This window comes from Silene latifolia, chromosome 10 (assembly GCF_048544455.1).
Source record: "Silene latifolia isolate original U9 population chromosome 10, ASM4854445v1, whole genome shotgun sequence".
In the NCBI taxonomy this organism is placed as follows: Eukaryota; Viridiplantae; Streptophyta; class Magnoliopsida; order Caryophyllales; family Caryophyllaceae; genus Silene; species Silene latifolia.
Genome location: NC_133535.1, coordinates 69,447,338 through 69,466,434, shown reverse-complemented (window position 1 = coordinate 69,466,434; position 19,097 = coordinate 69,447,338). Strand labels below are relative to the sequence as shown.

Here is a 19,097-nt window from a genome sequence, read left to right as displayed (position 1 = left end):
TGAGACAAATTCACTACTCGAGCTATTAATATTTTACTCTTATTAATGAAACAATAGTAATAACATTTCACTACTTGCCCGTAATCATTGTTACTTTCACTACGCCCGCCGTAATTATTGTTACTGTCACTACTGCCGCATTAATATTGATAACTTCACTACTCCCGCCGTAATTATTGTTACTTTCACTATTGTCGCATTAGTATTGATTATTTCACTACTTCCGTTGTTGTTTCTACCACTCTCACTAATCTCGTTGATAATATTGTTACTTTTACTATTCAAATAAGTGATTACTATCATATAACTATATCCAATGTTACTGTCATATAAATGTGTTGCTTATGATACCAATACATTTATATCCCTTAATCAAGTTATAATTAATTTGTATAACTTTACTGACGAAATTACTTTTACTGCTTAGGCATGCAATTTTAAGACGATTATATATTAATATAAATATATTATATATATGCATTAAATCATATCGAAAGAATTATGCAATATTATATATTATAGAATGTAACTTGAATTATTTATAACCTACTTATTATATTTTTGTATGTTAAACAATTAACATCTCTATACATCTAATAAACTATAAAGTTTAATAATATTGCATAGATTTTAAATTTAATATATAATTTTATGATGATAATAATTAATACCATAAGTGTGCATGTTTATACTAATTAATTTTTTGTTTTTTTTTTGGTGACGAGGCAACCCGCAGCCGTTACCTTCGGTGCGCACTGGGTAAACCCGCTATTTTATTTTAAGGAAATTGACCATATTCTAGTCTTCTATAAATATTTAGGAAAATTACCAGGCATCTTCTTTCTTTTAGTCTCCTTAAAATTTACCATCTTAATTAATTATTTTATTTAAAGGAAATTGACCATCTTAATTAATTATTTTATTTTAAGGAAATTGACCATGTTTAGGAAAATTACCAAGCTTCTATATAATTTAATTTTAACCCAAACTATATAATATTTGCATTGAGATCCCTTAATCGGGTCCATCATACGGTGCTATTGGTTTAAAATTATATAGTATAATTAATTTGTATAACTTTCTTTAATTACATTTAAGTCCCTTGGTTTCTGGATTTAATATATTGTATATTGTATTGATTAGTTATATTGTGTATTTTGAGTGTCACTTACTTATAATTAGAATAATTTTATTAAAATAAACTTAATCTACTTATATTAGGATAATTTTATTAAAATATTAAGAAATCTACTTTTATTCGGATAACTTTATTAAATTTGTTTCAAAATCTACTCTTGTTAGGAATTCTAAATAATCTGGACTCTCTAATATCGCTCGAAAAGTTCCTGATTTATATATATGTATCGATTATTGTTGTTGTTGTTGTTGTTGTTGTTGTTGTTGTTGTTGTTGTTGTTGTTGTTGTTGTTGTTGTTGTTGTTGTTGTTGTTGTTGTTGTTGTTATTATTATTATTATATTTTATTAATTATATATCTAATTAGATTATTACTCCCTCTCTCCCAGTCATTTGTTGTCTTTTTCCATATTGTGGTGTCTCAGTGAGTTGTTGTCCTTTCTATTTTAAGAATGAATTTGATGAACAATTTGATCACTCACGCTCAATTTGTTCCACTTGTCATTTAGTAATTGACTTCTTCCTCTTTCCTTGGTCTTTGTGCCAAAACCAAAGGGCAGCAATTAACCTGGACGAAGGGAGTATTATATTATTATTATTAATGAATATATTATTATAATATTTATTATTATTATTATTATTATTATTATTATTATTATTATTATTATTATTTCAATTTAGTTCAGTTCAGACAAATTCAGTACACAAGAACATACCCGTCCTTACAAATTTAACCACTAAAAAATTTATGTCTAAGTAGATGATGATTATCATAATCAACAAATTAACAAAGTGACATCAAACAATTACATTTTGTCTCTACAAATTAAACTAATAAAGATCCCTAATTAGATTTCGGACAAAAACAAATCTCACCCACTTAATAAACATTGGCATGCATAGTGTTGGTGTATTAATTTAACTAACTTGTTCACCAATCAAGTCTAACCCTACAATAAGAAAAGATAATCCTTGAAACAACAAGAAATAGAAGTGAACACCTTGCTTTGACAACAAACTTCTTGCAGCTGCAATTAGTAAAAGGAATGCTAGTGCAAGCTCTTTCCTATAAAGACTATTTCTCTTGTTTATTTTAGGAGTTCCTAATGTTGTTGTTGTTGTTACCTCTTGTTTTTGCAGCTTACCCAATATTTCTAGGCCAGAATCTGAGGACCTTCTTTGAAGCTTCTCTTGAGTCATCATAGCCTTGCTTTCCCTCTCAGCAACAGCCAATAGGTCAGATTCAGAAGCCCGTCCCGTCTTTTTAGTGACTACCCATTCATATGCACTCCCTAGTTGGAATAACCCAGAAACCATGGCATTGAACTTTGTGACTGACATTGTGTTCTCAAAGAGTAGGTAAGGGACCAAGAAAGGGAAGGATTTTGGTGCTGGTAGAATGTTTAAGAATGACATGAATACTGGTACATAGCAAATTACCCAATTTGGTAACTCTGCCTCTGGAATAAACATGGTTAATGGAAGTATGATGCAAAATAATGTGAAAGAATAGAAGGGTAGAATCAGTTTTCTTAGAAGGAAAAATAGGAATATCAGGTTCGCCTTCTTCCATATCGATATCTGCAATTCACAATAACACAAATTACTACCGAGTATAAATAAAACCAATGTGTATGCCAATGCATGCTCCGAAACAAATCAAGTTGGGTCTAAGCCATAGAAAAAAAAAAAAAAAAAAAAAAAAGGTTGTGAAATGTTACCTTAGACCGAAGAACTGCAGGTAGACATAGCCTAAAGAGCTGCATTGGACCAGAATGCCAACGGTGCTGCTGTTTCTTGTAAGCTTCATAGGAGCCAGGCAACTCACAAAGGGCTCTAACATGGTCAACGTAAATGAATTTCCATCCATTCAAATGAGCTCGAACAGCGATGTCCATATCTTCAACAGTGGTTCTGTCAAGCCAACCTCCAGAGTCCTCTAATGCTTTGATCCTCCAAACCCCGGCCGTTCCATTGAAGCCAAAGAAGTTAAGGTACCAACCATTAACTTGTTGTTCCACTTCAAAATGGAAGCATAAATTGATGTTCTGAAGTCTTGTTAGAAGATTTTCATCCTTGTTCACAAATGTCCACCGTGCTTGGACTAGTCCTAATTCCGGGTTACCCTGTACGTTCCAATTAAATTCCAAACTTCAATCATAACAAACTGAATGTAAAGTAACCTTCTGAATATAGACATGCATGGTTGTTAAAAGATGTAGTGTACCTTAAAGTGGGGTACAGTAAGCTTGAGAAAATCAGGATTAGGCTGGAAATCAGCATCGAAAATGGCGACAAACTCATAATTCTGGACATAATCACAAGACATAGCTGATTTAAGATTACCAGCTTTGTAACCAGTTCTGATGAATCTATGTCTGTAAATGATGTTAACACCCTTTTCACTCCAACAGTCAACTTCATCCTTGATTAATAACTGCAAGCTTTCGTCATCCGAATCATCTAGTACTTGGATAAGTATTCTATCTTTTGGCCAATCTAATTGACACACTGCTCCAATTGATGTATCGTACACCTGTTTTTGTACAAAATGTATAACATAAGCAACTACAAAAGAGTTGACTAATCTGAATTCGGTTGGTTTTAATGCAGTAGTAATGACAATCAGCTCAAGTTTAGGATCCTAGACAGGACAGTATTTTATGGAAAATAATTTTATAGCTTTAAATTAAACTAGTAATGTGCGGTTTTCTAGATTGACATATTAGAGAAACTAACAATTAGTAATAGTATATATTAACTTCAATTGAAATTTAATTATAAAATTTACTATTAATAATGTTTAGAATTAAGAAGTAGAAAAGAGAAGGTTCAACATTTTAATACTTAGTTGCTTTTTATCAAAAAATAATATTTTATGTATTTTTTTTTTCATAACAAATCTGTATATATTTAAATTTCGGCTATTAAAATTTTATACTATTGATAGTATTCACAGTAAAAATTTGTGAAGTTGGATTCCCGAAAAGAGAATGTAACCTTTGGTTTGGAACTTTGAATGAGAGGGAGTAATGAAATTAAACAGTATGACCCAATTATAAATATTACATAATATAACCCAATTATAGAGTAATTTTCATTTAGACGGGAAAATTTGGAGATCTCTTATTCTTTTAGTACTAGTATTGGTGCCCGGCTTCGCCCGGGCTACTTCTACTTACCATTAATTTTTTTTCATTAAATAAAATTACTTAAAGTTGCATAACCCATAAATTTATCATTAATATATTTTTCTATGACATATCCTAAAATTATGACGAAATAAATTTTGAGACAAATTCACTACTCCCGCTATTAATATTTTACTCTTATTAATGAAACAATAGTAATAACATTTCACTACTTGCTCGTAATCATTGTTACTTTCACTACTCCCGCCGTAATTATTATTACTGTCAAGAGTGCCGCATTAATATTGATAATTTCACTACTCCCGCCGTAATTATTGTTACTTTCACTATTGACGCATTAATATTGATTATTTCACTACTCACGTTGTTGTTTCTACCACTTACTACGAAATGTGAGGAGTGAAAACCGTGAGGATAATAGAATTCATCTAACAAAATGGACCACTTTCCTCATCTAAGTGGCTGGATTTTTCAAACAACAAAACACGGTCTTGGTCGGGAGTACCGTCTCAGAAGTGCCAACGGAGGTGCCAACCCCCTAAGCATGGCTCAAGCTACCCTAGTGTGACCAATGCTCAAGAAACAAATTCAAGACCGGGATAAGGGGAAGTAGGCAAGTCCGCCGAGAATTACTAAACCGACACGAGATTCAACCAAAAGACCCATGACTAAGGGGACCTAGGCAACGACATCCTCACGGTTTCACTTGCGAGGTATTATTTGATAACTATATCCAATGTTACTACGATTCTTTCCTTTACTACGAAATTACTTTTACTACTTAGGCATGCAATTTTAAGGGGATTATATATTTATATAAATATATTACATATATGCATTAAATCAAATCGAAAGAATTATGCAATATTATATATTATGGAATCTAACTTGAATTATTTATAACCTACTTATATTATATTTTTGTATGTTAAATAATTAACATCTCTATACATCTAATAACCTATAAAGTTTAATAAAATTGCATAGATTTTAAATTTAATATATAATTTTATGATGATAATAATTAATACCATAAGTGTGCATGTTTATACTAATTAATTATTTTATTTTAAGGAAATTGACCATCTTCTAGTCTTCAATAAATATTTAGGAAAATTACCAAGCATCTTCTTTCTTTTAGTCTCCTCGAAATTGATCATCTTAATTAATTATTTTATTTGAAGGAAATTGACTATTTTAATTGATTATTTTATTTTAAGGAAATTGAGCATGTTTTAGTCTCTTACAAATGTTTAGGAAAATTACCAAGCTTCTATATAATTTAATTTTAACCAAATTATAAAATATTTGCATTGAGATCCTTTAATTGGGTCCATCACACGGTGCTAGTGATTTAAAACTATATAGTATAATTAATTTCTATAACTTTCTTTAATTACATTGAAGTCCCTTGGTTTCTATAACTTATGTATCGAGAGAAAATTGAAGTTGAATGTCCGCTTGTGAATAGTGTGCAAAATAGAAACCTGCAAAGTGGAGTTGAATGGAGGGAGTATATAGTATTGATTGATTGATGATTGATAAGGGAATGTTTTATTATACTTGCATCATTAATTAGTCGAACATTACAATATCAGTCCACATTATTTATTCTATAACTTCGTGAAAGACCGTCCCTCTAAATTTGGTATTATTAATATCAGTAGCTCACCGTCCTAATAGAGAAATTGCTAAAACTGATTTGTGAAATGACATTAGATTGAGAGAGAGAGAGAGAGCGCCTAATTCTACTACTACACCGGGAAGAGAATTATTTTTTTTAATTGAAGGTTTGAGTCTGAAAAGTTAATTTAATAAACAAAATTAGAGCGTACATTATAAAATTCAATAGGAGAAAAGGTCTATTTTTTTTTATAACATATAAAGTTGTAATGGGTGCACGTATATAGTTGATATTCATAATATAATCTCTCCACCACCAAATCAAAGGTCCATTTCAACAATTTGTCAATACCGAGTGGGTCTCATTACATTAATAAGAGACAACTAAATAAACAAAGTAAATCTTAATTAAAAAGAAAAAGATAAAATTAGATAAAAATCATAAACTGCCTATTATGAGACAGGTCTCTCACTCGGTCTTTCCAAAGTTTTTGTGTACCGAGTAATATGGAACCATAATCTCAAAATAACTATATAAATCATTTGAGTTGCTATTCGATTTAGTTGAAAACAAAATATATAGGGATTTTTGCTAAACAGCAGGTTGACGAATTTTCAGCATATTCATGCTTTTAGCATATTTAATTGCCATTGACGATATACCCATCTTTAAGTGAGAATTTGCCAAATAATATTATCTTTTTTTATAAATCAAGTTTCCCTATTTTGTTTGGTTGAATTAGGTCAATCTATATATATATATATATATATATATATATATATATATATATATATATATATATATATATATATATATATATATATATATATATATATATAAGAAAGTTTTTTCGAGCGATCCGAGAGCGTCCACATCATCAAAAATCAATTTAGGAAAGTATAATTTTTGATGTAAAAAATAAAGTGGAAAATCTTTTAATTATTATAATATGTATATTTCCTAAATTATATTCAAGTGATATTTTCAATTTTTATATCAAACTTTTACATTTCATTTGGCAAAAAAATATCGTTAAAAAAATTATGAAAATAATATAATTAGCTTTGTGTTAAAAAATGCTATCATTAGAGTATAAATTTCATATTATTTGCACATGTTAAAGATGGTGTACTTCTTAATACGTAAAATTGTATAATTTTTAGTATGTTTTGTCCCACATTGGAAAATAAGTAGGTGTGGTGAATATACTACATATAAATAGTAGAATTGTCCCACATCGAAAGATTAGTATAAGGTGATGGGATCCTATGATTATAAATAGGATGCATATTTGGAACCTATGTATCCACCAAAATTTGTTGAGTCTCATAAATATTGTTTTAAAGAGCTCTTAAGATTTTCTATCGTTATCTACGATATGAAATAAAAATAAAGTGAAAATCGTTGGGAATTACTCGGGAAAGAGTTAAGAATATGAACAAGAAAATCAAAAAATAACTAAAGGTTGAACAAGAAAATAAAAAAATAAAAGGTTTTACTAATGGTAGTCTCCTGACACAATACAAAACTAAAGATTTTACTAATGGTTGTCTTCTGAATGCAGTAATAGAGCTTTAATGAGTCGTTATATGTACGATGTAGAGATCCATATCTAATGATCGAGACTAAGTGGTTTTACCTTCAAAGAAAAATAATATGTATACAATAGTGATTTTTTAAGAAGAGACATGTATTTCTTGGTATGTTATATCTTTCACATTGAAAAATAATGTAGGCATTATGAACATACTACGTCTAAATAATTAAATTATGTATCTCACATTGAAATAATAGTATACGGTAGGGTGATTCTATAAATATAAATAGGAGGCATCCTTGAAACTTAGGTATTAATCCAAAATTTTTTTGATATAAAAGATATAGACTTTTTAGTATGTTATATGTCTCACATTGAAAAATAATGTAGGTGTTGTGAATATATTATGTATAAATAATAGAAATGTCCCATATATATACATTTTCTATATTATATTAAAGTGATGTTTATTATTTTGATATAAAAACTTTATATTTCATTTGAAAAAAAATATCGTATGAAAATTATATAATTAGATTGTGACAAAAAAATTCTATCATTAGAGTGTATATTGTATTGTATTGTATTTTCTCATTATTAAATCGGGTTGATCTCAAAGTAGGTACAAAAAAAAATGGTGTACTTAGTAGTTAGTATGTTATTTGTCCTACATTGAAAAGTAACGTAAGTGTGGTGAATATACTATGTATAAATATTAAAATTGTCCCACATCGAAAGATTACCGTAAGGCATGGTGATCTTATGATTATAAATAGAAGTCATAACCCAAAATCTTTTGATTCCCTTAAGTATTGTCAGAGATAACTCTTAAAAGAGTTTATATTACTGTTTCTACAATATTGATTTCTAACCTAAGTTAATGTTTGGAAAATCTTTTAGTTATTATAATATATACTATGTATTTCTTATTTTATATTTAAGTGATGTTTCTAATTTTCATATAAAAACTTTTAAATTTCATTTGAAAAAATAATGTCGGTAAAAAAATTATGAAAATAATATTATTAGATTCATGGTAAGAAATGCTATCATTAGAGTATATATAAATTTCATATAATTTGCACATATTAAAGATGGTGTATTTCATAGTATGTTATATCTCCCACATTGAAAAATAATATAGGTGTGATAAATATACTACATATAAAAAATAGAATTTTCCCACATTAAAATATAGCATAAGGTGAGTGATTCTATGAGCATCCTTGGAACTTACGCATCAACCCAAAATCTTTTGAGTCGCTTAAGTATTGTCTTGGAGAGCTCTTAAAAGTTTATATCATTATATTTTCTACCTATAGAATTTATATGTCCCATATTGAAAAATAATGTAGGTGTGGTAAATCCGTAAATATACAATGTTTAAATAATATAATTAGAATTGTGTTAAAATATATTCTATCATTAGATTATAGGTTCTTATCATTTGCACATATTTTAATTATGATAAAAAAGTAGAAAACAAACGTCAATGGTAACATGTGTAATCTATCAAAGTTCAAGGTTACCATGAGAAATTTCCAATATTATAATGATATAGTTAATTAAATTTGCATTTAAAAAAGAGATATCCGTACCAATAAAACAATAAAGGGGGTATTATTTTTTAATTGTTATTTTATTGTCACGCCATCAAACTTAACGTCCATTTAACAGCCTTTACATTAGAGGGTACCATGGGCAAAAAAATGGAACCTCAAGGGTACCATGGGCAGATTTTTAAAAGTAGGGGTAACATGGAAAATCTAACAAAACTAAGGGGTACTACGGGAAATTTCCGTATCTCAATTATTTTAATTTTTTTTTTGAAGAAAAATAACGTACAAATATTAATGGAGAGTACTTGATCATATTATTAAATTTAAATATAACTATTAGATATAATGAGTAGCAATTGTCTGTATTCGGTATTCGAGATCTGGGTGGATGTCGAACTAAGTGCAAAAACGATGGTGTAATTCTGAGTATGTTATTTGTCTCACATTGAAAAATAATGTAGGTTTGATAAATATATATTATGTATAAATATTAGAATTGTCCCACATCAGAAAAAAAATCCAATTTTTGTGAATATATTACTTATAAATAGTAGAATTGTCTCACATCGAAAGATTAATATAAGGTAGGGTGATTATATAATTATAAATAAGAGTTAACCCACGTATATATTAATCTTTTTTTTTGAAAGAGATATTTTAATAATATGTAAACAAATCATTAGACATATAATGTAAACATTAAACGCTTATAACGTTTTTTTTTTGCATTATAAATAAGTTAATTACCCCGTTGCAACGCACGAGCATTCAAACTAGTTCACATGATTTTCGTTTGTACATAACAATGTACCCTTGAAAAAATCCCTTAAATGTTTTTTTCCTAAAATTTTAAGATTAATTCAGTAAATTGGGTAAATCAGTTTCCAAATACCAAGGGATGGGTATGGTACTCAAACTCTCACATTATGTGGGAGTTGTGAATTTGCATGAAATTTCCGACTTTACTATTTTGAAAAAATTAAATCAATCGAACAATTTTACAAAAGCACATTTTATGGGATTTTAAATTCTCGTAAATTAAGAGAGCAATCAAATGATAACTTTGTCTATTAGTTATTTTGTTACTAAGAAATTGACTTAATAAACCAAATAGAAACAAATAAAATGAGTAAAAACTAAAAGGGATGGTCGCAAATTTTCATTGTAGACGGGTATTTTTCGTCTATATTGTAAACGGGTAAAATGTCATCATTTAACTATAAAATATTACGGATTAGAAAATTGTTCGCATAACTTTTTACCAAAAAATGGTTACACTTTATTTAATGGGTTACATCTACTCCGTCATAAATTTAGGACCAAAAGTAATACTTATCGAAAATACAACATGGTATAAAATAAGTAGAATAATGGAGTATATAGAAAAGATATGTTACCTCTCGTTCATTGCACATGGGAATCTGGACAAGAACCATGGGGAAAGTACAAGGATCTTCAACATCAGAAGCTTCTTCATTAATTTTTGGCTTCAACTTTTTATATTTCATCCAAAAACAACCAACACAAAGGACAAATCTATCCAAAGATTGGATAAGAAATAAAACAATGCAGAATTTAGAAAGCATAACCAACAATGGTGCTATATAATCTGCTCTAAATGACATCCATGCCATATATGACCATTGCCATAGATTAGGTACTTGTACTTCCCAATTATTATAATTAATTAGAGTTAAATCCCATTTCTTAAAATGGGCAATCATCTCAATAATCAGCCCGATAATTGAGATTAATAAACATGCCCTGATAAATCTGTATAACTTTCCTCTGCTTCTCCCCTCTTCTTCACTTATTTCGGACAATTTTACGCGTTTCCCTATCGACCCGAGTTTTGACTTTGATGCCATTGATACCCATTTTAGGAGACTGAATAGTCTTTGTAGTTTCAGGATGAAAAACAGAGTAGATTGCTTTATGCTCAATGGGGATGATTTCCTTTTCCCTCCGGCTTTCGGATCGTTTAACTGTATTGTAAATCCTGCTCTTGATGGGTTGTCTAATTTAACTGTTACTGTATTTGGTGCCATTGGAACCGCAGACTGCAACAACTTAACAACATTCAGTACATAACCAAATAACCAAATTGAAATAATGTTATAAACAGAAAACACTAAAACTTAAAAAGTAAGAATGATCCAAATGTTTGTCATACCTATAAAATGATGACGGTTTTATAATGATCGGAGAAGAAGACCGAAACAGACTAGAAAACGTATCTCATGGTGTTATTATTTGTGTAAATGAAATGTAAAGGGTAAGAATAGTTTCGAAATGCTCAAAATATGTAGATCTTTTGTTGGGGAAGGAAATCATAAGAAGAAATAAAAGAGAGACAAAATCAAACACAAAAGATAGCAAGGCAAAAGGGAGACTATTTAAGTAAAGAATCAAGGGAGATGCAGACGGCAGAGAAACAGCTAAGAACATGTTAACTTATGCTTTGTATGTTGATTTCAAACTTGTGATTAAGACCCCATATGTGGCCTGCATTCAATCTTTTCAATTTTTTATTGTATTTTGGTAAACATCAAATGTATCATGTTGTATGTAATATGTATGCATGTCACCCTTGAGATTTTTAGGAGCGCGTAAATGTACATTTACATAAAATAAGTTCTTTTAGTTGTACACTTGTAGGGTTGGTTTATTTATTTATGGTCAACCCTATTTGATTTACAGTTAAGAATTTTAAGGTAAAATGACTATTCTGAATTTTTGTAATTCATGATTTTTAGTTTCTTTTGAAGGTCTATAAGAGATTCCATACGAGTTGGGTTACATAATTTAGATATGCACTACGATAATATTGACGCTAGAGACCTTTCTTAAACGTGGTAATGGACCGTCGTGCGACACACGGGCGCTTTTTGTCTAAGGGCACAACTGTAATAAAGGTATCGTCGTTAGTACAATAACGGCCATCAACAATCTTCTTTGATATGCCAAGGCACGCTTTTCTTTCATTTTTGTTATGACCTTTGAGGACCGTTACTAGTGCTCTTTTAAAATAGGGACGTAATATACCGATATGTGTGTCATGTATTGATATTTCTGGAATGTGATTAGGTATCACTTGTCGAATTAGGAAACGCACATTCTAATTTGGTGTAAGGTTTAGAATAGAGACTTAATATAATCGTAGCATTACCGAGAGTATTGACTATTGAGTGTTCTCTTATTAGTTATGTGGACTTTGTATGTGTAATTTACGGTGAAAGTCGTGTCTTGACTTGTGTGAATGATTTTGTATTGTGCCTACATTATTGTTTTGAGCTAAGTAAGGTCAGTCTATTTTCGCTATATCCTTTTCGTTTGGTTTTGAGTACCTTGTCTAAGCGTCTGTTGTCTTCCAGACGAGTACTTTTCGTCTTTTTCGGTTGGTAATTGGCCTCGTCTACGCGTTTGTTGTCTTGAAGGGACTTGTGTGCTCTAAGTATGCCGTGCTCAATTACTTGTCTTTATGGTGGGTTCCGACTCCTTCCGGGAGTTTGACTGTAGCTATATCTATTTTGAACTCAACTAGTCTTTCTTGGTTTCCGTCTTATGTGTGACAATCCAGTTTCTTAGAGGTTGTTGGGCCCGTTGTTTGAGGTGGTGTCTTTTCTGTGTGTTTCACTTTGGTAGAGACTTAGGCGGAGGTAGTGTGGTTGGGTTGTGTTGTGTGGATGGTCGGTTGTAGTAGCTTTTCCTCTTCTGTTTTACCTTCTTTTCACCTACTTTACTTAAATTTTCGAATTTGGTTTATTTAGAGTTTACCTTAGTTGTTAAGCTATGACGCCCTTTCCAACTTTTTCTTCTACTTCTAGTGTCGACTTTCTTGAATACATCGTTCTTATTTATGGTAATGAGAGTTTGTCGGATGAGGAAGTTGAATTTTTGAAGGTTCTTATCCGGTTAGATTTTCATCTTTTTCTCATATTCAAGCCCTTAAAGATTTTGGTAATAACCTTTTTCGACGATAACATCAGTTAGATCAGGCGGGTAATTGTTATGATAAGGCATGCCGTTTACTGAGTTCGTGTCTCAAGGACAAAAGCGCGCTTGATTTAAACTCACCTTTATCGCTCGCTGTTTCTTTGTGTTTAAATTTAGCCGCGTGTGCTAATAAGCTTCAAGCTTCTGAGATGGCTTTGAGCTATTGCTCTATGGTTTTAAATTTCTTTTCTCGCAATGCTAAAGCTCTTTTTCGAAAGGCCGTAGCCCTTAAAAATTGAATAATTTTTCAGAGGCATGTGTTACCCTCGAGGAGGCAAGTTAATTGAACCTCATAACAAAGATATTATTCACGAGCTGGATTGGTGGAGAAGATGGTCGAGACTCTACCTTGTTCATCGTCGTTATGTTCCGAAATTGAAGAGAAAGGAAAGAAGCCCTTGTCGTATTGACTTCGCCCTCTTGGTTGCAATCCTATTCCCTCAACAGATGTACTTATGGATTCCAATAGTATCAATGCGCCCGATGAGGCCTCGAATGATACACAGGTATGTAATTTTACCTCCTTAACTAACTCAAAATCTCCTCAGTTTCGCTTCACCAACAAGAAGCGACCTCATAATACACTACATCTATCATCTCAAGATTAAGATAATTTGCTACATGAGACAAATTTGGGATTCTAACCCCCCCCCCCCCCAAGGTCCATGCCTTTTATGAGGGTCCGTACCCTAACCCCTAAAATCATCCAGACGGGAACTCCCCATGACGAAATTCATGGACAGCAGAAGTTCCCACCTCTTCTCCTACAATGGAGAACTTTTTACACATTTGTAATGCTGAATAAACAGAAGGTGATGTGTTGGTTAAGGAGGAGACCGAAGTACAGGTTGATAAGAAGACACATCTTAATTCCAACTCTCCCTATCCTACTAAGATCACATCGATCTCATCGGTACAGGTTAAGGAGGAGACCGAAGTACAGGTTGATAAAAAACACCTATTGCGTCAGTCGATTTACGTCGGTTCTACAAAAACTGACGCAAAAAGTACTTACTTTTGGCGGGAATACAATTTCGCCCTATAGTCAAGTTTTTTGCGTCAGTTCTTGGAAGGAACTGACGAATAAAATGCGTCAGTTCTCAGAAAAACCGATGTATTTGATTAAATACATCAGTTATGTTACTAAACCGACTTATTTGATATTACGTTTTTGCGTCAACTGTAGCTGAAACCGATGCAAATACAACCATTTACATATTAGTCATCAACGCGACACAGCACACAGGAGTCCCTTTCCCAATCATTCCTTCGAACAAAAATTAACACTCCCTTTCCTCCATTCCCTCATTCAATCGACACCACACCACACCACACCACACCACACCACACCACCGTCCCATCGCCGACTCGCCGCCGACCCCAGTGTCGCCGTCGCATTCTCTTATACTCATCTAATTCCTAATTTGATATTGGTATAATTTTTACTTGATTTTTTTTTTGTTATAAGTTATTTTATTAGGGTTTATTATTGTTGTTTACAAACAATTTTGTGTAGTAATTGATTTGTTAATATGAATTTTTATGTAAATCGAGAATTGTTTTAGGGTTAGGGTTAGGTGAAATTTGGGGTTTTCTTATTTGATTAGTTGGTTTGGGTTGGTTAATTTCTGTTACATTAATGTTGTTTTTGATTAGCTTGGCAGCTTCAAGGCTTCAAGGAATTGATATGGTTTCTTTTCGATACCATATCAACTATCCCTTCTAAACTAGTGGGCAGAATACTTCCTGATAACATCCGTGCTTATGGCCTTTTTAATATGCTCTGGCTTTGGCGTCTTCGAAGAGTTATTCAGATGTTCTCTAGGTAACTTCATCGACTTTATTTTATAATCCGCAATTATTTTCATATTACATTTGAAAAGCTATAGTCGTAGTAATAATTTTATGCTCCCTTTGGAAAGAAAGAAAGAAAGAAGGAAATGGACTTTGAGTATGTTATCAACTAATTTTATTTGGACATTGACAGATTGGAGAAAGATCGCAAATTTAGCTACTTTTGGATCAGATGTTGTAAGCTAGTGTTTGTGAGTACTCGAGTTTTCGAGCAATTTGTTCTTTTCAAATTTCAGATAAAGAGTTTACTGTGGAAATGTTGCAAACTGAGCTTGATTATTATATGAATGTAGTGACCCTTTTCGCGGTTCATTGTGTTGGCTGCTTTTGCTACTACCTGGCAGGCCATTACCTAGACCCGACAAAGACATGGATTGCTTGGAATTAATGTAATTTCTACTAATCTCTATTGTTTGTAGGCATGAAGACGTGATCTGCCCCTGCCGGAGCTTCAAGGGATGCCTCATTTCTTCCTCTTTCCCATTCTCTTAGTTTTTAAGGTTTGATTCTAGTTCAATTTTTAATGTTAATTGTTGTTCTTTAAGGTTTAATTTGTTCTTGTCTACTTAAATTACCACTTATTAGTTGTTATTATGCTTAGTAGTTTATTTTTTGATGTTAAGTTTAGATCTAAGTAACTTAGGGTTTGTAACTTTTGGGAATTCTCGAGCTGTTTCTAATGGTGACATGAGTTTTAATCAAGGTTGTTAGTTGAGCTCAAACTCATTCCGCTTCTCCCTCTTCTATCTGTCCTTTTTCTTATCTGCCTCTCTCTATTAAACCTCTAAAATCTGAATCACTTATGTACTTTGTGTAAGTTCTTATATGTTAGGTTTTGTCTTATGACTTCCTCTTTACTTCAGTTTTATGCTAGTTTTTTCAATCATATGTTCATGTTATTCAATTGTGTTGATAAGGGCGTCAGATTTTGCGGGCATCTGAAGGAATGGTGGATAATGGGCGAGAAATGGTCCAATGAGTCATGGAATTTTGATTATACTGTTTGGGTAAGAGTAACATCGTCTTTATGAGGCTCGCGTTCTTATTTTTATTCTATTTTCAAAATGAGTGTCAAATTTGTTTACTAATCGTACACTCAAACAGATGATGTGTTTAATTGAGAACAAGGCTCTTGAGCTCAAGATAGCTCTAAAACAAGGGCATCAAATACAAGTCCATTGAAGGTTTGTTGGTTCTTACTTATTTAAGTTATTACTTTTTTATTCTTTGAGCCACTAGTAATTGGGTATATGTCTTTTCATGTTATTATACTCTCCCTCCTACAATTTCCCTTTTTAATGCTGCAGCTTTACTGAGATTTGTGCTATGGGAGGGAAAATAACAAGTATAAAAACCGAAATGATTCAAGTGGCTGGAAGCATCCGCCTGTAGATGAGGCAAGGATTATTAAAGTTCTATTGTTAACCGAGCTTAAATCAATTTGGGACTTGGACTTTGTTGTTGTATATTCTTTCGTCCCAATCATTTGGTTACCTACTGGCTACTGGCTCACAATGAATAAAAAAGCTTAAACAATTGATTGAAACGGAGGGAGTACTTGTTTTGCTGTCTTACTGAACATGCCTGGTAACTGATTCCTTCAAGCAGGTGTTTGAAAAATTAACCACTCAGTTTGCCAATGTGCACTCTCGGTAATGTGCTGATGAAGCTGAGTTAGCTGAACATGTTGTTGGATTGTCACTCAACCTTGTTAAATGCCATTCTCGGTAAGTCTGTGTTTCTGTTAAGGCTTACATCTGTTGTACATCTGATGTGTTAACTGCTTGCTGACTTGTGTTTTTTTCCCCTGCTATTCACTAGTGCCTTTTTTTACCAAGTCTCCTCAAATTAGTTGAGATAGACTTGTATTTAGTATTCCCAATGCCATCTCGAGTACTAGGCAATTTACTTGTATAAAGAGATGCATCTATATTTTATGGAGTGGGAAATGATAATAATTGGTCAAGCCAGGGCTCAATGTTGGCATGACATCAATATTTGATCAGTTGTTGAATAATTTGGTTGTCTGCGTCAAGTAGTTCAACATATTATGGAGCCCCTCCTCTTTGTTGGCTTGTTTTGATAGATGAATAATGGTGAACTTTGTGAACCTGCTGATGACAATTCCATATAATTCTAGAGAAGAGCCAATGCTAAAATTCTTGGGAATCTATAGCTTAGCATAATCTTAAAATTTAATATCTATTAAACTTGCTTGTACCACCATGCATGGCACCATATGATGTATTCTGAAAAGTATTTTTAACATCTTTTAGTCTGAACCCCGAAGCGAAAAGTTCCCAAGTTATTTACATATTGATGGTTTGTAAATTACACTGATAAGGGCATCCACAATAGATGAACCTCTAAAGAGGTTTGTCACATGACACATCATCAATTTAACAAACCTCTTAAATAACAAACCCATATACAACAATAGACAAACCTTTTCAAGGTTCATATCATATGACCCACATAAAATTACCCATTTTTTTCCCCTCATATATATGTTGTTGGAGAATAAAAATATACTAACTTTTAGGGGACCACTTGCCATGTCAATCAACAAACCCGTATACAAATGTGTAACCATTCCTATGGATGAACCTCAAACCCCATCTCCAACAATAGAGAGGTTTGTCAACAAACTTCTAAAAAGTACACAAACCTTTGTTGACAAACCTCTATTGTTGATGCCCTAAGGCCCCACCATTTTATTGCCAAATGTACCTTTCTTTTCCCTTTATTAATCTTATGTGCATGTCTGATGGAATGTATGAATTCTTGGATGTGATTATATGTTACGAAACATGATGGTTAACAAACTACTCTACTTTTTCGGCAGCACGAAGTTGACACAACTATCAGTGAATGCCAATGGATCTAATGTTCCAAAGGATTGTGTAGACAAACGACTCTCATGAAGCATCCATGGTTAGTGATCTTTTTGGCATAAACAACATAATGTTATCATTTGTATGAATATAGAAATTTATCTCTTAATCTCAAACTCCAAATAGTTATTCTACATGTCAGAAACATAGAATCAGTAAATTATGTTTATGATTTTTACTCATTCTGTGAGTAAGGCTCTACTTTAATTATGTCCAGGTTAAAGGCGCTGGTATCCATCCCAAAAGTTCAACACATATTTGCTATTGCTATATGGAAGAAGTATCCCATCGAGTTTGGATTGATATATAATTTTATTTAAGTTTACTAGATGTTTAAGAGAACATTTAGTATAGATTAACTTAGTAACTAAGACGTTTGTGGGATTATTTGTACTTTGGATTGTATTTGGAACATTGTTGGGTGGAATAAGATGTAATGTTGTTTTAAATGACATGTATTAGTGGTTGGATGGATTTATTGTTGTAGATTTTTAAGTTTTGGTATTCGGATTGTGAGTTTTATATAATTTCAGCAGCTAATTTTTATATTAAAAAAAAGAATTAATAAATTGCGTCGGTTCTTGAAAGAAATGATGCAAATGAGAAAAATGAATTGGCCCTAAAACAAAATATCAATTGCATCAGTTATGATAACAAATGACGCAAAAAATAAAGAAAATGCATCGGTTCTATAAAGAACTGATGTAAATGTTGATGCATTTGCGTCGGTTTTACATACAATTGCGTCAGTTTTTAGAACATAACTGACGCAAATGGTTTTTTTTTTGCGTCAGTTTTTAAAACACAACTGACGCAAATGGTTAACTTTTTGCGTCAGTTCCACAACTAACGCATAGCAAATACGACCCCTCGATATACGTCAGGCCAAAACCGACGCAAAAGGCCCTCTACAACTGACGCAATAGGGGTTTTTTCCATTAGTGTCCTTCCGGGAGTTTGGCTGTAGCTATATCTATTTTGAACTCAGCTAGTCTTTCTTGGTTTCCGTCTTATGTGTGACAATCCAGTTTCTTAGAGGTTGTTGGGCCCGTTGTTTGAGGTGGTGTCTTTTCTGTGTGTTTCACTTTGGTAGAGACTTAGGCGGAGGTAGTGTGGTTGGGTTGTGTTGTGTGGATGGTCGGTCGTAGTAGCTTTTCCTCTTCTGTTTTACCTTCTTTTCACCTACTTTACTTAAATTTTCGAATTTGGTTTATTTAGAGTTTACCTTAGTTGTTAAGCTATGACACCCTTTCCAACTTTTTCTTCTACTTCTAGTGTCGACTTTCTTGAATACATCGTTCTTATTTATGGTAATGAGAGTTTGTCGGATGAAGAAGTTGAATTT

The 19,097-nt window shown here is 32.0% G+C and overlaps 1 protein-coding gene and 1 long non-coding RNA gene across 7 annotated transcripts; one reads left to right on the top strand and one right to left on the bottom strand.

Annotated features, from left to right (window-relative positions):
* Window positions 1-1,903: 1,903 nt before the first annotated feature.
* On the bottom strand, window positions 1,904-11,609 carry LOC141609023 (xyloglucan glycosyltransferase 4-like). Its single transcript, XM_074428290.1, has 5 exons — window positions 11,182-11,609; window positions 10,406-11,068; window positions 3,364-3,672; window positions 2,858-3,262; window positions 1,904-2,717 (listed from the first exon to the last, which is right to left on the bottom strand). Exons 2-5 carry the CDS (start codon window positions 11,054-11,056, stop codon window positions 2,055-2,057), a joined length of 2,028 nt encoding a protein of 675 aa, XP_074284391.1. The 5' UTR covers window positions 11,057-11,068; window positions 11,182-11,609; the 3' UTR covers window positions 1,904-2,054.
* A 2,645-nt stretch (window positions 11,610-14,254) lies between these two features.
* Window positions 14,255-18,217, top strand: LOC141605670 (uncharacterized). 6 transcript variants are annotated; one of them, XR_012526419.1, is made up of 9 exons: window positions 14,255-14,437; window positions 14,661-14,829; window positions 14,992-15,049; window positions 15,278-15,358; window positions 15,776-15,865; window positions 15,963-16,042; window positions 16,166-16,255; window positions 16,467-16,585; window positions 17,704-17,892. It is a non-coding gene; the product is annotated as an uncharacterized LOC141605670 (long non-coding RNA). The 6 variants fall into 6 exon arrangements; XR_012526417.1 differs by adding an exon at window positions 17,970-18,217 and having other exon boundaries at window positions 14,661-15,358; window positions 17,704-17,792; XR_012526416.1 differs by having other exon boundaries at window positions 14,992-15,358.
* The last annotated feature ends 880 nt before the right edge of the window (window positions 18,218-19,097 follow it).